The 26,572-nt window shown below is 40.3% G+C and overlaps 1 protein-coding gene across 7 annotated transcripts in view; it reads left to right on the forward strand.

The window, feature by feature from the left end:
* The window catches only part of APP (amyloid beta precursor protein), a 269,028-nt gene that overhangs the window by 183,405 nt on the left and 59,051 nt on the right, over positions 1–26,572 (forward strand). For all 7 annotated transcript variants that reach the window (XM_008266825.5, XM_008266826.5, XM_008266827.5 and 4 more), the window contains 4 exon segments: positions 3,881–3,955; positions 5,032–5,190; positions 24,731–24,859; positions 26,227–26,326. In XM_008266825.5, the coding sequence (XP_008265047.1) occupies positions 3,881–3,955; positions 5,032–5,190; positions 24,731–24,859; positions 26,227–26,326 (463 nt within the window).

The raw sequence follows: 26,572 nt of genomic DNA on the forward strand, positions 1-26,572 counted from the left end.
CTTTTTTATATTTAGAAAGTATATAAAAAAGTCTTGGAAAATACATACTAAGAAAAGACTACGCATGGATTTTTAAATTTTTTTTTTGCACCAGAGTAAACAGGTAATTCATTTGAAAGGCAGTATGACAGAGTGAGTGACATAAAGAGATCTTCCATCCACTTTTTTTTTTTTTTTTTTTTTTTTTGACAGGCAGAGTGGACAGTGAGGGATAGAGACAGAGAGAAAGATCTTCCTTTGCCATTGGTTCACCCTCCAATGGCCGCCGCGGCCCGCACGCTGAGACCAGCGCACCGCGCTGATCCGATGGCAGGAGCCAGGTACTTATCCTGGTCTCCCATGGGGTGCAGGGCCCAAGCACTTGGGCCATCCTCCACTGCACTCCCGGGCCACAGCAGAGAGCTGGACTGGAAGAGGGGCAACCGGGACAGAATCCGGCACCCCGACCGGGACTAGAACCTGGTGTGCCGGCACCGCAAGGCAGAGGATTAGCCTAGTGAGCCGCGGCGCCGGCCCATCCACTTCTAAACTCTCTGTAATAGCCAGGGCTGGGCCAAGCCAAAGCTAGGACCCTGGAATTCCAACTGGGTCTTCCACATGAGTAGCTAGATCCCAAGTACTCAGGCCATCTCCTGATGCTTTTTTAGGCGCAGCGACTGGATTGGAAGTGGAGCAACTGGGCCTGGAATTGGTGCTCCATTGTGGGATGCCAGCATCACAGGCAGCAGCTTAACTCCTTGTACCACATGAATTTCCCTATAAATGTATCTTTGTTTTTTTAAGATTTATTTATTTATATGAAAGTCAGAATTACAGAGATAGAGAGGGAGAGATAGAGACAAAGATCTTCCATCCATTGGCTCACTCCCCAAATGTCCACAATGGCCAAGGCTGGACCAGACTTAAGCCACAAGCTTCATCTGGGTCTCCCATGTGGGTGCAGGGGCCCAAACACTTGGGCCATGTTCTGCTGCTTTCCAAGGCACATTAGTGGGGAGCTGGATCAGAACTGGAGCTGCCAGGACTCAAATTAGTGTCCATTTAGGATTCCAGCACTGCAGATGGCGGCTTAACCCGTTACGCCACAGTGCCAGCCCCATAAATCTATCTTTTAATTCCATCTTCCATGAACTTTCTGAAGTACTCAAATGTCTTCTCTCTCCAGCTGGGTTTTGTAGATTCATTTTATCTCCCCATTAGTTCATATCAGCCCTACTTACCTTGCATTTTATTATTGGACCCATTTAGTCATTACCTTTTAAAAATAAGAAAAAAATAATTGTGGGTTGTTTTTTCCAGGATATCTTGGTCATTTTGATTCTGTTAAGAAAACTGATTTCAAATTCTTAATTAGTTTCAAATATTACAGTTTCTAGGTGGGAGGGTGAGTTCAGTTAGCACATCTCTCTAGCCCGTTGCTAAGTTCCTACCAGTTTTCATGGATTTTCATCGTCTTTCTGTCATCAGATAGATCTGAGATAACTAAGAGCTATTCCAGAGCAGAGAATGCTGTATAGTGGATCCTAGTGACATGGGAAGGTGAAACACCTACTATCAACATTTATCTTCATAATCTAATGTGTGATTTCTGGTGACTTCCTTTGAACTTGCTTGCCTTTTAAGAATTTTTGCCTAGTAGTAGTCATTCTCTGCCTAAAATAGCCAAGTCTATGAAGACTCATAAATCCAGGTGAAATTGATACCTGTGTGGCTGTGGGGAGAATTTCTGTGTGAGAGGATACAGAGCAACTGCAAGATCCAGATTCTGAGAATCCTATTTTGCAAATTGGGGCTTAGAGTAAAACAGCAGGGGTGTCAGAGCCATAGGGATCCTTCCTTCTCCATTTGTTACCTACATCACCTCGAGCAGGTGTCATTACCTGATGCTTTAGTGAGGATGCCCATGCCTAATCCCACAGGTTGTTGAGAGGAATCAGTTAAATTAGACAGACTTTGTAAAGCACTTAATGCAGGGTTCACAGCAGTGTTACCTAATATGTGTACTGCATTGGATGCCATTGTTCTAAGGAATATGTTCAGCCTACAGTCTATGTTCATTTGTAGTAGTGTAGTAAGTAGTCCCAGGGAGAAATGCATTTTATTTGTAGGGGGTAGAATATTGTTAAATTGTTCTGAAAATCAACATTTGCTTCCTTTCAGTACGTTAGCTAAGCCTCCTTAATTATTCCATGGACCCCTAGCGCAGAGCTGCAAAGTGCAGGTTCCAAATGTGCAAGGTGCAACAGTAACTGTGTAAATGTAATATGGGAAATCGGTTTTTCACATTCCTATGAGACCTTTGGCTTCTGTCTCAAACTAATTCTGAAGTTCTTTGTGTGAAGAATTCTTGGTAGAGTACTGCCACTGTGAACATTCTGGTTGCAGGAAATTGAAATCTTTTTATGCATGGCTTATCTCCTTGCTATAAAGCCAAAATAGACTTCAATATCCCCTTTCCCACAGGTGCCCTTCATTAACTCATACAAACACCAAAGCGACTGGGACAATATGTTTCTTGTGTGTTCTGTTCTTGCTCATTGCGCAAGACATTTGTCCTCATTTTGCTGTGAATTGTGAGGTTATTTTTGATTCACTGTTCAAGAATAATAAAAAATTTATTCCATGCTTTTTCCCTTATTTATTAAAACAAAGGTGTTGTTATCTTAGGCAAAATGTAAGTAGTCAAATATTATTTAATAAAATATCTAATAGAAACCCACCCACATGGAAAAATTTATGTGACATTATCTGATAGAAATTCTGTATCCATAGTAATTTCTTGTGAGTCTCTTTTTCTTGGTGGTCTTGAATAATATCACAAAAATCAATTTCTTAGGGACAAATACCTACAGAGTACAGAACTCCAGTTTTGTCACCCTTGGAAGTACACAAAGTATGCAAGAACACATCTGGTAATAGGCCAGGATTTTGCTTAGCTCATCTTTGTTCATGCATTCTATGTAACTACACTTACAGTCCACCTGACAAGAAAACACTTGAACAACCAAAGGCTATTGGATTTCCTTTACATAGGATACAGGAGGTAGATGCTAAGGTTTTCTTTCAACAATGTGCCCAGCTGTAGACATTTGCCCTTGGCATTAAGAACCCTGAGCTTGCACTAGGAAAATCCAGGCGTCCATCAAGGTTGAGAGCAAGCTTTACCTCCCTACAAAGCACATTCACCTGGTTACTAAATTAGTGTGCTAGTCATTCAAAGTAATTTTGGGTTTATTCAGAATATTTTGTGTTTTGTTGGAATTTCTAGAGACATTGAGAGTAATCGTTGTTATTCATGACTGCAGTTGGTGGACATAAGGCTCCAGCTTCCCGCAAAAGGTGGATTTTAGGGTTTCAGACAGAAGTCTCTTTTCCCATCCCCCATTGCATGCATCACTTCATTTTGATGTTGCATTTGTGACACACAGACACCCATAAAACACTTTATTTGCTTCTCCCCCCATACTAAAAATACACTGTTTGAAATGTTTTACTTCCTTTCATAAAAGACTAAAAGCATTGTGTTCAGTTTTATATTGGAAGACACTATTTAGGAAGTATATGCTTTTATGAATGGTTGACATTTGTTCACATCAAATAAAATGACTGTCAGTCATTTCTCAGAGGGGCAAAAAAAATACACCTTGTTTCAAAAAACTATTCTTTCAGTAAATGTAAACATTTATGTTTACTACACTGCTCTGATATTATTTACATCTTAGTGGTAGGCCAAATATTATTCAAGTACACGTGGATAAGGTACTTTTTTTAGTACTAAAATTGACAAAAATGAATGAAAAGTATAATCATCCATGCAGTTAAATCTGTTTTTGAAGGAAGCGCTGATGGCTTTGATTTCAATTGTCTTCTAATTTCGTAGGTCATGAGAGAATGGGAAGAGGCAGAACGTCAAGCAAAGAACTTGCCAAAAGCTGATAAGAAGGCCGTTATCCAGGTAAAATCTTCACCCATTCCCTAACAAGGAAGACTTGTCAGCATCCTGTTTATTGAGTACCTACATGTGTACCAGCACCTGCTAGACCCTTATGTGGAGATATTCCTGTTCCCTTGAACTTGAACTATTCCTAAGCATTGTCTAGTAATTGTGCTGCATAAACTCTTATATTTGTGCCCGGTTTTTTCAAATTATAATTTGTATTAGCTTTTTGTGACTGTAATGAAATACCAGTGGTAGGCTCACGTTATAAAGAGGCCATTTAGTTCACATTTCGTTGATCCAAGGATACAGTGCCATTGTCAGTTTGGCTGTGGTAAGGACCTCATGATGCATGGCAAGAGTGTGTGCCCGAGGGAGAGATCACATCTCCATACAGGAAGCTGGAGAACAGTTCAGGGATTGGACTCATTTTTGCAAGAGCTCAATGGTCCCATAAAACCTACCTTGATTCCTTCTAAGGGCAGCTCCCCAAGTGACCTAAGGACTCCCCAGGAGGCCCAATACCTAAACATCATAACACTAAGGACCAGGCCTCCAATACATGAACACTTGATATTCATGCCAAAACCATGTCTAAACCCTAGCACAATCCATTGTCATAAAACTCAGTTATGAATAATATGTCATTGTCATTGCTATAATCTGATGCTATAATCTGCCTCTGGCAGAAATATCAGAATCTGTATTTTTGACTGGAATCAGTCTCTATTTACCTTATATTACCCAAGAGTTTATTGTGGTTGGTTGCTAAAAATACTTTAAGAGCTGAATTAAAAAAAATATGCAATAGCTTCAAGAGTATGTAAATTTGTTCAGTGTTATCTTACCCAAATGATTCTTCCAGAATCCCCTGAAAGACTGATTAAATTGGGGGTTCAGAAAATACAAAAAAGGGAGATAAACTATAAAACATGCAAAACCAATTAGAATGTTGGGAAAGACTATGCCACCTTTGGGGTAACCTTTATCACTTAAAGAAAAGAGAATAGGAGCTGCGTCTTAAAAGACATGAATTTGTACCCCATCCTACATGTTCTGTGTGCCTGTTAACATGCGTGTGTTTGCTGTGGCAGCACTTCCAGGAGAAAGTAGAGTCTCTGGAACAGGAGGCAGCCAACGAGAGACAGCAGCTGGTGGAGACGCACATGGCCAGAGTGGAAGCCATGCTCAATGATCGCCGCCGCCTGGCCCTGGAGAACTACATCACCGCCCTGCAGGCCGTTCCTCCTCGGGTAGGTCTGCCCCTGACCCAGCTGCAGGTCACAGCGCAGCCAAGAACTGAAGGTCACATCAAAGAAATTAGGAGAAATGCCATAAGCATTGTCATGCACAGGGTCAACCTCTGTCTGTTCCATTTTGCAGGCAGCTGCCTCCATTGCAGCTGCCTCCATTGGGCTGCTACAGCTTAATAGCCTGTGCGTGGAGAAGCAAACCAAGCTTCCCAGGGCATTAGCATGCAAGACCTGACTTTACTTAGTATTCCAGGGGTTCTGACAGCTGATGGCGCAGTTGAAGTCTGTGGGGAGCAACTCGGACTAGACTAAGTTACTCGAATTAAGACTTATTCTATGCATCTGCTCTCCCACAATATGGCGCTGAGAAGGGAGTAAACAGCTTCTACACAGCTGCCTCTCGCCAATTTGATTGACTGAGCTGCAGGAGCTGATCTTGCTCCTGATTGGAGGAGAGCAGCGTACTCGGCGTGTGGGTAGCAGAGTTGGGATTGGTGGAAGAGGACTATAAAGGAGGAGAGAGACAACATGCACCAGGAACATCTAAGGGGAACACCTGAGGAACATCTGAGCAGCCCCCGAGAGAGCCGGCCGGCGGTGTGCCGCTCCCCCGCGCAAGTGGGGAAAGTGGCAGGGGGAACCGCCCTTCCACGGAGGTGGAAGGGATGGTAGCCAACCCGGGAAGAACCAGCAGCAAACCCGGGGAGGGCCGAGCAGACGAAAGAACAGCGCAGGGTCCTGTGTTGTTCCTCCACGAAGAGGGGGAGCGACATAATGGTGCCGTGACTCGGATAGGAAACCTAGGCAGGGTCTTGTGTCGTTCCTCCATGAAGAGGGGGAGCGACATAATGGTGCCGTGACTCGGATAGGAAACCTAGGCAGGGTTTAGTGTCGTTCCTCCGTGAAGAGGGGGAGCGACAGAAGTCCAAATCGCAAAAGCTGTAAGGATCTCTAAGTCTATTCAGGCTGCGATAATAGAATACCATAGGCTATGTGACTTACAAGCAACAAAAATGTATTTCTTATAGTTTCAGAGGTAAGAAATCCAGTATCAGAGTACCGACAGGTTTGGTTTCTGGTTAGGGCTTGCGTCCTGGTTCATAGATTTTTTGTTTTCCATAGTGTTTTTGCATGTCCTCAAATGATAGAAGGGGCAAAGGAGCTCCTGATGCCTGTTTTGTAAGGACACCAGTCCCATTCCTGAGAATTCAACCCTAGTGACCATATCATCTCCCGAAGCCCACCTCCCACCTCACCCCAATGCACTAGGCCTTAGGATTCAGCATTGGAATTTGTGAGGAAGGGGAGCACAAACATTCACACCATAGCAAAGGACAGTAGAAGTAACCCAGCCAAGCCCCCTCATCATCTAAGTTGTGTAACAGAGGTCAAGAGAAGTTTAGACATGACAGTCGTAAGAATATCTGCTGGACCAGTAGGAACTAGAACTTGAATTCCCTGTTCAGAGCAGGTGCCTTACTCTAAGTATTAATGATATCAGCACCAAGGAAGCTTATTTGTGATTTTCATTGATTAGGCAAAGACTCCTTCACTGACACCCAGTGGGAAAGTTTGCCTTGAATGTCAGCAGCGTTCTAAGCCTCAGTGTATAGCTTTATGTCTGCTTGTTCTATTATTGAGTGAAAGGTTTTGAATTTCCCAACAATAATTGTGCATTGCTGTTACTCTTTGCAGTGCCATCAGCTTTGCTTTGTGAGTTTTGAGGTACTATTTTTAGGTGTACAAACATTTGGAGTTTTTATATCTCCTTTAACCCCTTAGCATTGTCAAATTATTTTTATATCCTGGTAATATGTTTTGCTCTGAAATCTACTCGTCTTACATTGACAGTTACTCCAGCTTGGTTTAATTAATGTTAGTACAGTATGTTTTTCATCCTTATCCTTTTGTTTAGCATTGTATATTTATCTTTGCATTTAAAGTATATTTCTTTTAGGCATTCTTTTAATTGGAAAGACCATGCATGTATGACTAAATAATGAGATTATTGATAGGGCTACATCTAAATCTGTCATCTTGCTATTTTCTAGTTGAATCGCTTTTTATTGCCTTTTTCTTTTTCTTGGAGTAATTGAATATTTTTTTTTTAGTTTGTGTGTGTGTGTGTGTGTGTGTGTATCTGTGTGGAGAGAGGGAAGGAGGGAGGGAGAAATTAGTCTCCCATCTGTTCACTCCTCAAATGATCATGAAAACTGGGACTGGGCTAGGCCAGAGCCAAGAGCTGAGAACTCAGTCCCAGTATCCCAAGTGAGTGGCAGGGGCTCACCAATCACATGAGCCAACACCTGCCACCAATCACATGAGCCATCACCTGCCATCTGTCGTGGTGTGCATCAGCAGGAAGCTGGAACTGGGAATGGCGCTGGGACTCAAACCCAGGCACTCTAGTATGGGATGCAGGTATCCCAAGCATCATCTTAACTGCCAAAGCAAATGTCCATCCCTAATTAAGTACTTTTATGATTCTATTTAATCTTCATTGTTGGCTTATAAATTATAATAATTTTACAATTTTAGCAGTTTTGTTATAGTTTATAGTAAATATGTTTAAGCTAGCAATATTATATCGGTTCAGGTGATATTATGCCACTTCACAGATGGTATAAGAACCTTAAAATAAAATGTCTTCATTTTCTCTCTCTCACCCTTTATGCTATTGTTGTAAAATGAGAGTTCTAAATAATAAGAAAAAAAAACTTCCATGTTTACCTATATAGTCACCATTTCTGCTGCTTTTAATTCTTCATGCAGATCTGCCTGGTTTCATTTTCTTTTTGCCCTAAAGCTGTGCTTTAAAATCTCTTAGAGGATGTGTGGGTTCCTAATGAATTCTTTTGCTTGTATATAACTGAGAATACTTTTATTACACCTTTGGTTTTGAAACATGTTTGCTGTTATAGAAATCTCCATTGAGGCTTTTCCTTCCATTACTTTACAGGAAATGCTGCTTTGTCTTCCTTGTGTTGTTCCCACTACGAAGGTGTTATTTTTGTGTTTCTTTTATCACTAGTTTTCACCAATTTAATTATGAGGTGCCATAGTACAGTTCTCTCTGCCCTTAATCCCACTTGGCCATTTTTCATGTTGTCAACTCACATATGAGAATTCATATGTAGAAATTCAATCTGGGCTTTTATGCTTTCCTCTGTAATATCTTCAGTATCTTTACTTAATCTTTTTTTTCCCCCACAAAAGAATTCATTGGAAACCTAATCATTCGTTTCAAGAACTGATTTTTTAAATTCTTTTTAAAAATGTATTTATTTGAGAGAGATTCAGATTGAGAGATTTCCCATTTCCATCTGCAGGTTCACTCTTGAAATACCTGCAGTGGCCAGGACTGGGCTGGGGCCAAAGCTCTGAGCCAGAAATGAGTTTCTGTGGGTGGCATGGATCCAACTATATGAGCCGTCACTTGCTGCCACCCAGAATACTCCTAAATAGAAAGCTGGAATTGAGTGCAGAACTGAGACTCAAACCCAGTCATTCCCATATGGGATGCGGGCATCCCACGCAGCATTTGAACCACTAGGACAATGCCCACCTCTTTTCTTCACTTTGGAAAGTATGGAATCCAATTAACAAAAACTGTTCAAACATCCTTGTTTGGTAATTCCAACACTCCTGCCAACTTTGGGTCAATTTTGATCTGTAGTTTATTGCTGTATGATATTTTTCCTGCATCATTTCATGTCCAATAATTTTCCAGATGTCAGACACTGAATTTTATCTTGTTGAGGCCTGAGTATTTTTGTATACCTGTAAATTTTCCTGAGTTTTGTGCTGGAGTATAGTTACTTGAAAATACTCTGTTCCTTTTAGGTTCTGCTTCTTGGGTTTGTTGGGTGGGATCAGAGGAGTTGCCTATCTGCAGTAGTTTATTTCTCACTAGTGAGGCAGCCCCGACTGTGTAAGCAGCATGAATGCTGAGCATTGCTGTCGGACTGGTGGGAACGATTGTGTGAACTCTAGAATCTGTTATCCCTTCTCTGTGTAGGAGATTTTTTCCCCGGCCTCAGTTTCCTTCACATGCGTGAGAAGATCGTGACTCAGCTCCATTCCCGAGAAGCACTGCGTGTATATATCCAGGTTCTTGTTCAGAGCGGCATTCCTCACCAGTACCTGTCCTGTGGGTTTTAGTCATTTTGGTCTCTCCCAACTCACTCCATGTCCTCATCTCTGAGGGTCCTCCATGATTTTCTTCGCCATTTTAATTTTTCTTTCCCTATAGTGTTACAGTACAGAAATCCATAAGGAGGCAAAAGAGAGCTCCTGGCATTCTTCCAGGTACTGAGATGGTATTGACTTCGCAGTACCAGTGACATCACTGCAGTCTCAGGAGACTTAGTGACTGGCTCAGGGTGACACCACTGGCAGGTGACAGGGTAGAGCTGGGAATCACTGTCGCCACTGCAGTGCCTTCTCACTAGACCACACTTCTTATCTTAACAAAGAGCTTTGAGAAAGAATATCCCCACCATTAGCAATTTCGCTTTTTATTAATCTCTGATACAGCCAGCCCACTCACTACTCAGCCAAATTCTGCTTGGATCTCTGCAGATGAAAATTCCTTGCTTCCTCTCTTTCTCTAGAATACACTTTAGGGGAGAAACCATTTGCCAGAGCTGGGCAGAGTGGTGAATATTGACCAGAACCTTAATACAGGCCCTTTGTGAAGTGGTCCAGCTGAACGGCCAACCCCTGATGAAAGAGCTTCACTAAGTAGTCATTGTTGGAACTAAAACCTCTGTGAAGACTGAGTGGAATCTTCAACAAATGTTCACTGTAGATTTTAGTCTCATCAGTCATTACAGGAGATCATTACAATGGCGAAAAGGTGTTTGCCAGTTTCATGTTTTATCAAAGGAGATAATTTTAGATTGGTTATAGTAGTGCTTCTTGTGGGCCTGTTGATCACTTCATGTGTACTTAAATAGCACATTCATTTGAAAAAAAATTAAAGACAGGCTCTCTGAAACAGCTTTGGCCTAGCATTAAGTTGCTGGTTTGAATGGCATCCCTTGTCAGAGTGCCTAGGTTCCATTCCTAGCTCTGCTGCCGATTCCAGCTGCTACTGCACACTCTTGGAGGCTGCAGAAGCTGGGTCTCTGCTACCACATGAGAGACCTGAATTGAGTTTCCTAGTCTCCACTTCTGCCCCGCTCAGACCTGTCCTTTGTGAGCATTTGGGGAGTGAATCAGCTCTCTCCTTCTCAAATAAATAGAAATTTTAAAACCAATTAGGAGTATTTTACTGCCCCCAAAAATAGATTGCTATTGATTAATCCAAGGAGTCCAGTTAATATTTTACCTCAGAAATGCATAAATCGCTTTTTTGTCATAAAAAAAGAGAAGCTACGTAGTTATGGGTCTGAGATGTTGCTATTTTTGTTAAGTTACCATGTTGTCCAACCCTTTGTTTAAATTTCAACATACAGCTTACATTGTACTTAGCTCTGCACTTTAGAAAGTTCCAGAAAATTCTAAATTCCTTCTTGAAGTCTTTTATACATAATTCATGAAAGTCAAAAATTAAGAGCTTGACAGTATTGTGTAAGGATGGCTACATCTTGAAATCAGGGTTATAAAGAAATATTTCTGAATTCTCCCTGTTACTTCATACAGTGCCTGGAAAACACAAAATATTAGGCACAGTCAATGTTGTTTGATTGTCAGTAAACAAATTAGTTGAAGTATTTCTCTCTGAAGATGTTACCACTCTTAGAACAGTTATCCTCAAATCCTTACCAAAATCTACCATGTATTCCCAGACTTTGCTAACATACAATTTTAAGACAACATGGATTGTATTTAGTTTCTTTGAAGGTCAGGTTTATTTCATACGTTTACCCATATTTTAAAATCCAAATCTGTAAATGTAAAAGGATGAGGTGGTGTCACATCAATTCCTTATTCTACTATGAATTTCATTTTGTAATTCCCTGTGTCTGTGTGAGCTGTATGTTCTAAATTTCCATTTTAATTAATTATGTTCCTACAGGCTGATAAATGAATTTCCAGCCTTGTGATGCATTATTTGATTCATATTTAGAATTGCATGTATGTGTTTGAAATGAATACTTAAAATATTACATTAAGGTTTTTATTTCCCCTGAGGGAAGAAAATCCAGCCAAGCTGAATCTTTGTGCTGGGGATAAACTCTTGCTCTGTGGAGAGCTTGTGGCTCTTCTAAGGACCAGTCCCTTAATCTGTGTACTTTCCTAAAAGTGTCCTTGGAAAATCAAGTCATTGTACTGCTTCCCCCAAGACACACTAAATTCATCTCCAAAGATGCATTTATACGTAACTTCCATTGCCTTTGGAGGCTTCAAAGCCATTGTACTTAGGATGACTTTAAAGCTAAGCTATTAACAAGTATTAGCCAGCTTTCTGCATCCCTGGGCGTCTTGCCTCTTACCTTGTTAAAGCTTATATTCATGCTACTCCTTAGTCTCATGAATTAGGAGCTCAATACAAGTTAAGTAGCCCTAATCTGAAATCCAGGATGCTCCAAAATCCAAAATTTTTGGAACAGCAACAAATGGAATATCAATACCTGACCTCATATGATGGGTAACAGTCAAAATGCAACATACATGTTACATAAAGTTATCTTTATATGTACAAGGTATATATAAAATATAAGTGAATTTGAATCCCATCTTCAAAATATCTTTGTACACATAAGCTAATATTCCAAAGTCCAGAAAAAAGTCCAAAACACTCTGGTCCCAACCATTCAGATGTGGGCTATTCAACCCCTGTTGTCTGAGATTTCCCTCTTAGTAGCTGTCAGGGTTTTACTTCTCGTTTCTAAATGGAAAGGTATCTATATTTCTCCAAAGTGAAGCTAGACTTAATATAGGATCCTGTTCAGTTAAACCAAAACCTAGGTAGGGATTTTTATATCTACATATAAACTCTTTATAGCTCTTCTGGAAAAAGTTAACAACGCCTAGTTAGTAAGAATTGAAATGTTTTGAGAGATAAAGAACCAAACCTTTCTCTGTAATTCTGAGATTTTTGCATTTTGTACATATTTAGTTTAAACCTTCTGTTAGAACCACACTGTAATTATTATCCTGACACTAACTACTTTTTAGCATCGTTGAATTGGCAGTGAGAAATTTAACATTTTCAGGTTCATCTCTGCCTGTGTGCCAGTCAGGTAGTCTTGATTTTCAATGTCTCACAGTTGCAGCCATTGTATCCATACTGTAATTTATTTCATGCTCATATCTGCTGCTTCACACTCAGACTGTCAGTATTATTGAAGTAAAAAAATGTTGACAGTTTGCTCTATAGCATCTACACTCTTTCCATTCTCATTTCTGAATGGTTCAGCCAGATGTTAAATCTTCCCAAGATGCCTGAAAACTTCTTCTTAGAATTCTTTGGTCACTCATTAATGTTGTGAGACCCTTAATTGAGAAGTATGACTTTGTCATTAAATTGAGATTTTCAGTATATTGGTGAGTTCTAGCATCAGAGCAAGAAATGTCCAATAATTGGCAGTGATCCTAGAGGAAATACAGTAGTTAGCAGGTGTTTTGTGGCAGGTAAACTGGCAAAGGTATGAGGTGCTTCCATGTGATCAATTTTCAACCGATGTGCAGTGTTCGCATTGTCACTTCGGTCTTTAGCCTGTATGGGTATGGTGTAACTATTAAGTTTTCTAAAGCAAAAGGAAATTGAGGTGCTAACCTTGCTCACTTTAGTTTCTATATGATATTGCTAACTGCTCTTCTCCCTACAACCCATCCTTTTCTACTCATGATTTGATTGCAAAAGAAATATCATACATTTTATAGAATGTGTATAGATATCGTATATCTCCAAGGTAAATATAAGACGTTTGTACACCAGTGTAGTAGGTGATGAATAAGAAATAGTTGCTGAATTCTTAATGTGTAGAGAGATGAACACTGTGGTATTTAAGGCATGCTATTAGAAAGCTTTCAATGAGAATAAAAATTTTGCAAAACCAGAATATATTCAAAAGGCCACTATATTTAAAATAATGTTTTTGAAATTTAACTAATTACCCTACATCATATATATTTATTATTTATTCATTCACCATTCCTTTTTTTAAAAGATTTATTTAAAAAAAAAAACTTTTTTTAATGAATATAAATTTCCAAAGTACAGCTTATGGATTACAGTGGCTTCCCCCCCATAACGTCCCTCCCACCCACAACCCTCCCCTTTCCTACTCCCTCTCCCCTTCCATTCACATCAAGATTCATTTTCGTTTCTCTTTATATACAGAAGATCAGTTTAGCATACATTAAGTAAAGATTTCAACAGTTTGCTCCCACACAGAAACATAAAGTGAAAAATACTGTTTCAGTACTAGTTATAGCATTAAATCTCAATGTACAGCACACTAAGGACAAAGATCCTACATGAGGAGTAAGTGCACAGTGACTCCTGTTGTTGACTTTACCAATTGACACTTTTGTTTATGGCCTCAGTAATCACCCTAGGCTCTTGTCATGAGCTGCCAAGGCTATGGAAGCCCCCTGAGTTCACTGACTCATAATTTTTAGACAAGGCCATGGTCAAAGTGGAAGTTCTCTCCTCCCTTCAGAGAAAGGTACCTCCTTCTTTGATGACCCGTTCTTTCCACTGGGATCTCACTCGCGGAGATCTTTCATTTAGGTTTTTTTTTTCCCCCCAGAGTGTCTTGGCTTTCCATGCCTGAAATAGTCTCATGGGCTTTTCAGCCAGATCCGCATGCCTTAAGGGCTGATTCTGAGGCCAGAGTGCTGTTTAGGACATCTGCCATTCTATGGGTCTGCTGTGTATCTCACTTCCCATGTTGGATCATTCTCTCCCTTTTTGATTCTATCAGCTAGTATTTGCAGACACTAGTCTTGTTTGTGTGATCCCTTTGGTTCTTAGTCCTATCATTATGATCAATTGTGAACAGAAATTGATCACTGGGACTAGTGAGATGGCATTGGTACATGCCACCTTGATGGGATTGAATTGGAATCCCCTGGTATGTTTCTGACTCTACCTTTTGAGGTAAGTCAGCTTGAGCATATCCTGAATTGCACATCTCTTCCCTCTCTTATTCCCACTCTTATATTTAACAAAGATCACTTTTCAGTTAAGTTTCAGCACTTAAGAAGAATTGTGTATTGATTACAGTATTCAACCAAAAGTATTAAGTAGAACAAACAAAAAAAATACTAAGAGGGATAACATATCAAGTTGCTCATCAACAGTCAGGGTGAGGGCTGATCAAGTCACCGTTTCTCATAGTGTTCCTTTCACTTTAACAGGTTTCCTTTTTGGTGCTCAGTTAGTTGTCACGTATCGGGGAGAACAAGTGGTATTTGTCCCTTTGGGATTGGCTTATTTCACTCAGCATAATGTTTTCCAAATTCCTAACAAGGATCACTTTTCAGTTAAAATTTAAACACCTAAGAATAATTGTGTCTTAATTACAGAGTTCAACCAATGGTACTAGAACAAAAAAAAAATACTAAAATGGATAAAGTATTACATTGTACATCAACCGTCAGGACAAGAGCTGATCAAGTCACTGTTTCTCATAGTGTCCATCCATTTCATTTCAATAAGCTTATTTATTTATTTGAGAGGCGGAGGCAGAGAGAGAGGTCTTCCATCTGCTAGTTCACTCCCCAAATGGCTGCAATGGCTGGAGCCAAGCTGATCCAAACCCAGGAGCCTCTTCTAGCTCTCCCACGTGGGTGCAGAGGCCCAAGCACTTAGGCCATCTTCCACTGCTTTCCCAGGCCATAGCAAGGAGCTGGATCAGAAGTGGAGCAGCCGGATCTTGAACCGGTGCCTATATGGGATACCAGCACTGCAGGCAGCGGCTTTACCCACTATGCCACAGTGCCAGCCCCTCCTTTCTTTTTAATTGAAGCTTGTATAAATTGGTGAGCATGAGGTGGCTCATTAACTTGAAAACTTTTAAGGACAAACCCAGTAACAAGGAGTCAGTTGAAAGAAAAACAAGAGAATTAGGCTTATAATGAACAACATTATCCTATGAACTGTGCTAAGCAGTGCGCTTGCTGTTTCGGTAGAGCATCTCAGTAGTACCTTCTTACCTTGCTTTGAATGTAACTCAGTAGACACTTGCTAAAGGCCAACAGGAAGAATTTAACCAGAGATACTTTTTTTTTGGTCTTTTTAAGTTAAGTTAAATAGAAAAACCCAGAAGTTTGTGGTGGTGGGGGGGGGGGGGGACATTCACTTGAAAGCTATCCTGAGCCATATTCATAGCCCAGATTCTCTCCACTGTGGAGCCACACTCGGGTTCTGCCTTCACAGTGGAAACAAGTCTTCGTCAGAAGCTGTAAAAACCCAAACCGTTAGGTTGCTGTGCTTCCTTCCAGAAAACACACACTATTTTAAACATTAATACCTATTTTCATTTCATCATTGAAATTGAAAAGCTACTATGAAAATACAAATAATTTCCTTTTATTAAACAAATGCATAGCCCATTATTTAAGGATCTATTCATTATTCACCTGTCTGGTATTACCGATCTTTGCTCCAGAAAGCAAAAGAGCAACACAGGACCCTTGCCCTAGAAACATACACAGATAGTTTCACATCAATGTCAAGCGATAAAACTTATCCATGGATCCCAATGTAAAGATGCTAGGTTATATTTGGATTTTAAGAAACTGTATTCTTCAGTGTTTCACTACTACAATGAGATACTTGAGGCAGGCTACATTTTAAAGAAAAGTTGATGTTGATTCCTGGTTCTAGGGGTGTAAGGTCTGGCATCTAGTGATGCCCTTCTTGTTTGCAGAATCTTAAGGCAGCACACGGCAGGAGACAGGAGCTGTGTGTCTGTGTGGTTTCTTTCCTTCTTACAATACCAGGATTCAGATGTGAGGGCTCCACCCTAATGACCTCATCTAATGCCAACACTTCCCAAGGCCCCACCCTCTCAGGAACTCACAATGGATAGTAAATTTCAATCCCAGAAGCCTTGTGGGATGCTCAAACTATACCCAGACTACCACAGAAGTGTTACCTTGAAATTCCCTATATAAATTTTTTAAATAAAGAATACCATGGAATTTCCAATAGTTCAAAACACTATTTAAGTATAGGAGTAGGAGATGGTGAAATTAAACGAAATATACATGTGCTTATCCTTAAAAATCTTAACTAGTTAGAGAATATATGAATGAAGAATATTGAAGTCCAATTATAAATAAACAAAATCCAGGCAGATTGCTGTAAATCTCTTAAAAAGTCAATCATCTGTACCACTTGGCATTTGATGATGAGACCATTGGAGAATCTTTCCAAAGGTCCGTTACTTTAAAAACATCTTCTGTTTACCATCTCTTCTGCAACTGTGTGGGCCTTGCCTTCTGGGTTGCATTAATAATCCCGCTTATGTTTAAGAGCTTAGATGTGTTTCCCTGCTTGGCTAAGCAAGACTTGAAGGCGTACAAATCCAAATAATCTCTTTCTGAAAGTACAAATCACGGGGTTGAGTCAGGTAATAAATTTCAGTTCTTTGTGCTGTCCTTCCTAATTCATAGCTGTGGTTTGTATAACCAGTCTAAGTCATTCCTGAGAACTAGCAAAATATTCTGGAGGGAAAATATGAAGTTTGCCAGATTTGAGAAAAGATCGTTACCTTGTGAGAGATAGTATTAAAATCCTTGCCTAGGGCCGGCGCTGTGGCTCACTTGGTTAATCCTCCGCCTGCGGTGCCGGCATCCCACGTGGACGCCGGGTTCTAGTCCCTGTTGCTCCTCTTCCAGTCCAGCTCTCTGCTGTGGCCCGGGAAGGCAGTGGAGGGTGGCCCAAGTGCTTGGGCTGCATGGGAGACCAGGAAGAAGCACCTGGCTCCTGGCTTCGGATGGACGCAGCAATGGCCATGGCGGCCATTTGGGGGGTGAACCGATGGAAGGAAGACCTTTCTCTCTGTCTCTGTCTCTCTCTCACTGTCTAACTCTATCTGTCCAAAAAAAAAAAAAAAAATCTTGCCTATGTTCTACCTTTTATATTATTATGAACACTCTCCTCACCTTCCATGCCACCTATAAAATTTGTGACTAGAAGAGAGTGACTTCCTAAAGGGATCCCTCCTACTGCATCTGCTAATTAGGGTAAATTTTTCTGCTCTGTTTGCAATTAACATTGTTCCAGCTTTAGTTAGCATAGTTTGAAAAGCACAAGATGTAATTGCGGGGTGAGGCAAGATTATGAAGTAGGAAGGTTGTTAGTGTGTGGAGGCTTCGGTACAGGGTTCCTCTGAGGAGGCATTCTGCTGCCGTGGGAAGGCAGGAGCAGATGGGAGATGACTTTATATTCGCTTGGATGCTGCTGTGTTCTCTCAGAGTGCAAAGTCGGCACCACAGTGGTGGCTGGATATGCTGGGGAGGAAGGTGCAGTAACTCCTTAGCCATGGGCAGAAGCTTTGCTCTGGCAAAGTGAATTAACTGCGTTAATCTCTTCTAGCATGTAACAAAATTTGAAAAAGCACTGAGGGCTCAAGAATCTACCATCATTTCTAATGTTTCTTTCTCCATCAAGGCTTTTGTTCATTTTAGCATATTATTTTTATTTGTCCACGCTCACTCATTTTAACTTAATAAAATTCATTTACATGCTTTCTGAAGGAAAGAAGGTAGATAGATTTTGCAATGAACTTTAAAAATTGAGCTCAAGCCCTAGCTTTTAAAGACAAGAGAGTTTGTGATCCACAGGTTCCCATAGAATCCTCACCGATTGTGGGATTCTTTCTCACATTTTTCTTGCAGCAGTGACAGTGTCTTTGAAATTTTAAGTGCCAAAGAACCAAAGCACACTCTTCTATGACCATCTCACACAGAGATTTAGCTGTTTTCACTGTGTATTTAAGTCTGCACATAGAGATGTTATATTTTACATTATATGCTCAGTATTTCTTGAAAGCTGAGATGTAGAACTGTGAAAATAATAGCTGTGAACCTATTTGTAAAAGTAGACTTGCTTTTTTCTTGGTAGGTGATTAACTTCCTCAGACAGTGTTGGAAACCATTAGAGTACAATGTAATGCTCCAGGAGAGGGTTTTCTGAGTAAGTCCCCTTCTGACCTGGAAAGATTCAGGTGTTCCCTCTAAAGTGAGTGATTTATTTACTTCCTTCATGGCAGGATTATGTCCAAACTCTAGACACTTCATTCCCTCCCATCAGGAAGTGGTTTAAGGCCCAAGTCTCTATTATAATAAGCTGCCAGTTTTCTAGATCAGGCAGAGAGCTACAGAGTGGGGTAAGAGGCTTGGATAGTCACGCTTTCATGTACTTCCCTGTGAACTGTTGAATAAGAAGCTACATAGTCAGTCATGACCAACGTTGAGTCATCAGGTCTGTCATCAGTTGGTCAAATGGGTCTGATTCATCCCAAGTGCCAGGGACACCAAATTATGAAATTTGAGAAACTCTGTAAAAGAATCAAACGGAAAAGTCAATACATCTGAGAAGCAGGAAAATTAATAAAAGCATATTACCTTTTATAGGAAAAGGCCATGACAATTCCTTCAAAATTACTTATATCAACCTCAATCATTAGCATAGGTAGGGGAGTATATAATATCTGTTGGAATTACTGAAATGAATCTTCATGTGGAGACTTGTTTGTATGTATGCAGTCCATGAAATATTTTCTGGGGCCAAGCAGCTGGTGAAGCAGTAAGACACCTGCATCTCATACCAGTGCTTGGGTTCAACAGCAGGCTCTGGCTCATAACTCCAGCTTCCTGTTAATGCACACCATGGGAGGCAGCAGGTAAAGGCTCATGTCACTGGATCCCTGCTACCCATGTAGGATACCCACATGATTCGAAGCCCCTGTCGGCCTGGCCTCTTCCCAACTGTTGCAGACATTTGGGGAAGTGAACCAGCGGGTAGGAGATTGCTATCTATCTGTCTTTCTGCTGTCTGTCTATCTTCCTTCCTACCTACCTACCTACCTGTCTGTCTGTCTCTCTCTATCTGTATCTATATCTATATCTATATATATATATATATTTAAAATGGCAGCTAGATGATAGGTAGGTTTGTAGGTAAGTACATAGGTACTTGAAGATAAAAATCTGAATATTTTGGGGGAGAATTCCCAGTTAAAACAACTTCCTAAAGGATTCCACTATACTGTATACAGTATCTATCTATAGATAGATCAAATGGATTTATGATAATTGGTATATTCTATGAAAATTGGGAATGCCAGTCTTCTTAGTGTAGAGAGGAATATTTTCCATTCAGATGATATGAAGGATATTCTAAACTATTGGAACTACTTTTGATGTTTTATTTAGCTGTAGATTATTCATTAATTTTATGGACATTTATTAGCAACCAGGTTGTGCCAGGAGGTAGAAGCATGTTAAAAGTTTATTCTCAGAGAGGAAAATGATTAATATTCCAAAATGTAAATCTGCTCTTTTCAGTAAATTCTTCTCCTCTTTGCTCTCACTGTAGGTGATGTGTAATCCATTTTAGTTTCCTGTTCTTAATCCTTTATGAATTTTCTTTCTGCATGATTTTTTAAAATGCACTATGATGGTAAGGTCAATTTACTGCAAACTGAGAAGTGCCACCTCTGTAATTGTGAACACAATAGGTAGCTGTGTAATTACGAGTGAAGCACGCTTTCAGAAACAATGGTGACAACAAGACACTGGATATGACGAGTCCCACTGGGACAGATTTTTCCCTTCTATTTTCTCTAATCTTCAATGGAGGTTTTAATAAGATGAGCTGAAAATGTCAGCATAATCAGATTGAAGTAGTAATAAACAGAATAGCCTAACTGTGAAATAAAGGGAATTTGCCAGGGGAAAAAAAAAAATGTGTTGCCAATTACAGAATATTTCAGGGCAATTGAAATTATATACATATTAGTTTTCAAGAAATATCTTAAAGTCTCTGTATTATCAATATACTTATCATGAGCCACTGAATTCTTCCCCTTCCAGTCATATGAAAATCTTGTTTTAAATATGAGTATTCTGACAATATTAACATTTAGCAGCAATTACTCTTAGAGAATTCATTTCTGTATTCTACAGAGCTAACCCAGTGTTTCTGTAGAGATACCAGGTGCTTTTTTCCTACTCATCCTATATGAATGTTTCTTTGTTTTTAATTAAAACTTTAAGAAATCTTTGTCCTAACACAATAAAGTCAACCTTTCTAGACAATCAGGAGTCCCTGCCATTCTGAAAGGTGTGACCTGTAGCTCTAGAAATAAATAGTTTTAAGCTTTGGGGAATTCTATATTCTGGCTAAAAGTTGTGAGGGCAGTTATTTATTTATTTGAATGAAATATACCGAAAACAGAACTCTGTTTTTTTTTTAATATTTAGTTTATTTATTTTTTTTGAAAGAGAGGGAGAAAGAAAGAGGGAGGTCTTCCATCCACTGGTTTGCTCCCCAAATGACCACAATGGCCAGAGCTGGCCCAATCTGAAGCGGGAGTTTCTTCCGGGTCTCCCATGTTGGGGCAGGGACCCGAGGTCTGGGGCCATCTTGTGCTGCTTTCCCAGGCACATCTGCTGGGAGCTGGTTTGGACGTGAAGCAGCGGGACTCCCAACATGCGCCCATATGGAATGCTAGTGCTGCAGGCCTAGGCTGTAACCCCGCTGCACCACAGCACCAGCCCCTCTGGTTTTTTTTTTTTGTTTGTTTGTTTGTTTTTTCTTTTTAACATTAAGTAGATAAAAATACAGCAGTACAGGGAAGTGTTGCCTATTTCTCCTGATAACTAAAAAGAAAAGAAAAGCGTTCATTTCTGAGCTGTAGACACAAGCACCATTTTATGTGGTTTGATTCATCTCCCTACTTTCAGGCCTAGGAGCTAATATGATTTCAAAAAAAAAAAAAAAAAAAATCCTAGAAATGTGTCTGGATGATGAAATCAACCAGACAGAACCTTTGAATTCATTTGTTGAGGGATATCCTAAAGTATTCCTGGATGATCCAATTTCCCCAGGCTTTGCTTATCAATTAGGCATTAGGGGGCAAAAAGCTTATATTTATGTAGATGCACACAGAATGTGTATCTGAACTCACATAAACAATGATGAGGTCAGACCTTATTATGAGCTTCAAGAGCTCATTATCCCAGCAGGAGCTGAAGCCTGAGCATTCCTCAGAGCCTGGTGTGTTACTGTTTCATTATCCAGCCCCAGGGACTTTTTGAGGGAGGCTAGGAATCTATTTCTGAATATATTTCTGAAGCATATACGGAAATACTGTATTAAATGATAAGCCATTGAAATCATTTGGCCATGGCATTAGCATTCCCCAGAATATTAACAGCAGTACCCTCATCCCTCAGTTGCATTCTCTATAGAGTCAGTTACCCACACTCAACCGTGGTCTCACAGCAGTAAGTAGAAAGTTCCAGAAATGAACATTTCATATGTTTTTGATAACTATTACAGAATCATTATATGTTGGTCTCTTACTGTGACTGGTTTATAAATTAAACTTCATCATGGGTGTATATGGATAGGGAAAAATGTGTATATACAAGAGGTCTTCAAAAACCTCAGGGGAAACGCCCATCTTTCAATTCCACTTTTCCATAAGCTTTTTGAAGTACCCAGTCTCAGGTTTGGTTCCACTTGTGGTTTCTGACTCTCACTGGCGGCCTTGGATAATTGGGAGGCAATTATACCTGAGTTTCTAGGAACTAGAAATTGAGGTAGAGAACATAGTGTCTTTTGTAACCATTGTCATTTATCTGTGTCAACTCTCTTTGTAATTTGTAAGACTGTCTTTGGCTTGATTACATTCTTGGATCACCTAGTGATTAGAAGGGGCTCTGGAGCCAGATAGCGGAGCCAATCTGGTCTTGCTGTGACAGTGACAAGCTGTGACACCCTGCTGTGTCTGTACTGCCTCTGGGCCTCCTACGTCACCTTGGTGCACAGAACAGCTGTCCCTCTGTCAGGGGGCTGAGAACAAGAATGGATGAGTTACCATGCATGAAGCACTTGAAATACCATCTCCTTCATATAAGCAGGGAACAAAACACAGAACTGTTATTGCTGAGAGGAAAGAAAGGGGTGGGGGAGTTGGAGGCGAGACCTGACTTGAAATAAATGTTTGTTGAGTACCTGCATTGGCTAAATATTATTTACTCTCACTGAAGAACATTGCTATCTGAATTGCACACATGCAAAATTGAGGCTTTTATACTTATTTTGAAATGGATGTTAATGTTAATAATTGGCAAGTAGGAATATATGCTGTTTATGGTAACAGTGGAAGTAGTTAGTGAACAGAGCTAATTCACTCGCCATTCTATAAATTGCAAGTTATCTTAATGCAGTCATGCAGATGCCAGTCTAGAGTGTCAGTATCCTGGTATAGTCTTTTGTTGGTGACAAAAGTGCCTTACAGAAACACGGGTCACTAGCTGGGAAAAAAAAAAAAGTGATGCTGAAAAACAGTCATTCCATTTTTAACTGAAGTGTTTTTTTTCTTATTTGAACCCCTCAACGAAAAAAAATCCCATTTTCATCAAAACAATAAATCCTTTTCAAGAGAGGAAAATGAAATAAGCAGCTATGGAAACACATTAAAATGCTGGTCAGCTGCATCAATGATGGCAGGCAGGACCATCATGGATAAATGTAATTAGTTGCAACCCTTTCTGTCGCCAGCCTTGGAAGTATAATGATAATAAAACTAGAGGGAATTTTTAGGCCTCGCTGCTTAATAACAAGCAAACGTCAAGGTTAGGTAAGACCCACAGCACACAATCCTGCATATAAAATGTCCCTGACGGTCAACTCTATTCAGCCCTTAATTTCTGACATTAGAATTTTTAATTAGTGTATGTAAACCCAAATCTTGTGAATTTCCAACTCTTTTACTACTTTTCTTCTTTTGAGATATAAAAGGCCATTCTCTGATTTGTAGATTCAGCTATTCACTGTACAAATCAGAGTTGTAATCAAATGTTGCTAGAAGCTGTTTTTAAAGCTTTGACATCTGCCTTTCTTGGCATTATGGGGAAACATACGTCTTGGAAGAAATCAGTAAGTATGGCAGATGAGCGTAGGTTTATGTCATTTTACTTGTGTATACTGACTTTCTCACGTGGAGGAACATGGTCTGTGTTGCAGGCATGCGACAAGCAGGTTCTGAGTACCCCCAAGTCAGGCACCAGGGTGATGGGGGTTCCCAGTAGAGAAAAGGAGTAGCACCACATCTGGCCTAGTGTATCTCACAGTGAAGAGGGGGCTCAGAAATATAAATAATTTAATAGAATATGTTTGGTGCAGCAGTGAGAGTTTGTGCAGCAGTTCATGGTGTCACAGAAAAGGACCATCAGATTCCACCTGGGATGATGGCACACAGATGGTCTCCAAGTTAACTGAACAAAGGAGAGGCCGAGGCACATCCAGTAGAATATGGGCCACTGAGCTAGGTCTTGTAACCTCCCCTCCCCAGTTTCTCTCTCTCTCTCTCTCTTTCTCTTCCCTCTCTCCCTCTCCCTCTCCTCCTACCCCTCCCCCCTACACACAATCTCTGGAAATAAATTCCATGCCTTCCAGCTGGTTTTCAATGTACCCATGACCTGTCAATTCCTGATGGCAAAATTTGTTCAAAGGGCCAGAGTTTTCTTTTCCCGCCATGAATTCTCATCTTTTTTTTTTTTTTTTTTGTCTTAATGAAGAAGAAATCTATCTTTGGAAATCAATCGTTTTACAAAGTCATGTAGAAAGTAGTAACTCAAAGGAGGCTTGGCCCTTTTTTTTTTTAATTAGGATGAATATTTTCATGTAAAACTAAATAGAAGCACTTAAGAAGAAACTTAATTGTTGCTGAAAGAATCTGATGGTGTAAAATGGACTTAATTAAATTTCAAATTAGAATAACTACAGTTTAGCAGTGGCCTTTCTCCTACACATAAGTAATTTCTCTTTTATCAGTTATTCCTTCATCTCAAAATGAATAACAATTAAATGACCTCTTATTTTTCTCATTTTGGTTATTATACTGTTATATACAGAGTCTTCAAAATGTTTATGGAAAATGTGTATTATCTCTCACTTTCATTTTCCAACAATATTTTGAAGTCCCCACCTGTGTTACTGTAGATGAGATTAATTGCTTGATATCATTTCTGGGCTCCAGACCATGCATGTACAAATGTTGTCCCCTACATGCCCTGTCTGTTTGCGTGGGAGAAGAGAAGGACTTAACTGAAACAGAGCAGACCCAAAAGCCTGTTTTTTCTTCAGTAGCTGAATGCTCCTCTTAAAAAAAAATATTAGCTAAAGAGGACAGTTATCATAGGAATATGTGTTGAAAACACTAACTGTTCTTGTTAGAATGAAAGGTAACTCAGAAAAATCGGTGAGATATTGCAAAAATCAAGACTTCACAGCACATTCCCATCATGGGAGATATGAGTGCTACCTCTGATTCAAAGCCAATGGAAGAAGCAAGGCCTGGCACAAACTTGAAAAAAATGTCTTATTCTTTCCCTCCAGCCGCGTCATGTGTTCAATATGCTGAAGAGGTATGTCCGTGCTGAGCAGAAAGACAGGCAGCACACCCTCAAACACTTTGAACATGTGCGCATGGTGGATCCCAAGAAGGCTGCCCAGATCCGGTCCCAGGTAAGCCCTGAGTGTGGGAATCACCTGTAGCTTTGACCGGCCTGTGTTCTGTCTCCTTTGGTGGGGATGGGATCTTCGGGTATTCCTAGAGTACCAGTGAGTGTTATACCTCTGTAGCAAAAGCTCTTTAATACCTGGAAAATGCAGAAGGCTTGTCTTATGGCAATATGTGTGTTGGCATTTTGTGAGTTATGACAATATTAGGTAATATATCTCACTTAGCTATTGTTATTTTATTATTTATTTATTTGAGACAGAGAATTCCTATCACTTGCTATTTTCCCTATGGAAATGTCCACAATGGTGGGAGCTGGACCAGGCCAAAGCTACTCGAGCTTTCAACTCTGCTTCCCAAGGGTGCACATTAGCATGAAGCTGGGATCAGGAGCAGAACTAGGACTTGAACTCAGGCATTCCAATATGGGATGTGAACATCTGAAGAGGAGCCTTACCCACTAGGCTAAACGCCTGTTCCTGCAACTGATACTTAAGAAACTGATACTTAAGAAACCATTTAAAACCTGAAAATGCAAGTTCTATGAACTAAAACCTCCAAAAAATGTCTTAATGGTATCAGGCAACCAAACTCCATTGCCACTGCAGAGTTTAGATTTAATATGAGTCTAAATGAAGCCCTGTAATAACATGTTTTATGCTTTTCCATTAAAAGTAAATTATTTAATATGAACTATCCTGTCAAATTGAAGTATGTTCTTACCTATTGGGAAATTTACAGATTCAGAGACAATTTTGGAAGCCTCAGTGTAAGAGTTAGATTTGGTAGAGGTGCTGTTTTTAACTGGCTTTTTTACAACCCTACAATATAATCATAAGTTTAAAGAAAAGTTTTATTGGCTAGGCATTTGCCACAGTAGTGAAGACACTGCCTGGGGTGCCTGCATCCCATATCAGAGTGGCTGAGACCAAGTCCTGACTCCACTCCCAGTTGGAGCTTCCTGCTAATGTGCACCCTGAGAGGTAGCAGGTGGTAACTCAAATACTTCAGTCCATGCCACCCACATGAGAGACCCAGACTGAGTTCCCAGGTCCTAGCTTTGGCCTGGCCCAGCCCCAGCTACTATAGACATTTGGGGAGTAAAACAGCCTGTAGGGGACTCTCTGTCTCTTCCTCCCTCCCCAACCCACCCTCTCTCTCTGCCTTTCAAATAAATAAAGATGAGTTTAAAACCCAGCTTAAAAGAGAACAAAAACGGGAGACAAAAATAAGGATTCCCTTGCAGTCAACATTATAACAATGTTTGTCAGTTTTATTTTGGAAGTTTGTATCTGCTTGCAGTGCTTGGTAAGGAAGAGGGCTGTTTCGGTCCCCGAGGTTGCTTACCTGGAGCTGTCACCCTCTACTGCAGGTTATGACCCACCTCCGTGTGATTTACGAGCGCATGAACCAGTCTCTCTCCCTGCTCTACAATGTACCTGCAGTGGCTGACGAAATTCAAGATGAAGTTGGTAAGTGAGCTGTTCCTTTGGTGCTGTGCATTTAAATAAATACTCCCCACCCCAAGGAGGAGAAACACAGGGTAGAGAATTCTTCTGCATCAAGAATCATCAGCGTTCAAATATATGGCCGTTAGAAGAGTTGATTGCTTTTCCCAGTGATGTGGTGGGTGGAATAGCTCTCACCTTAGCATTTGCATTGGTTCTTGACTCTCCATACTTACAGTACTACAGCAGTGCCTCCTGACCTGTGGTGTC

This window comes from Oryctolagus cuniculus, chromosome 4, assembly GCF_051225735.1.
Source record: "Oryctolagus cuniculus isolate XC-2025 breed Fujian yellow rabbit chromosome 4, ASM5122573v1, whole genome shotgun sequence".
Classification (NCBI taxonomy): Eukaryota; Metazoa; Chordata; class Mammalia; order Lagomorpha; family Leporidae; genus Oryctolagus; species Oryctolagus cuniculus.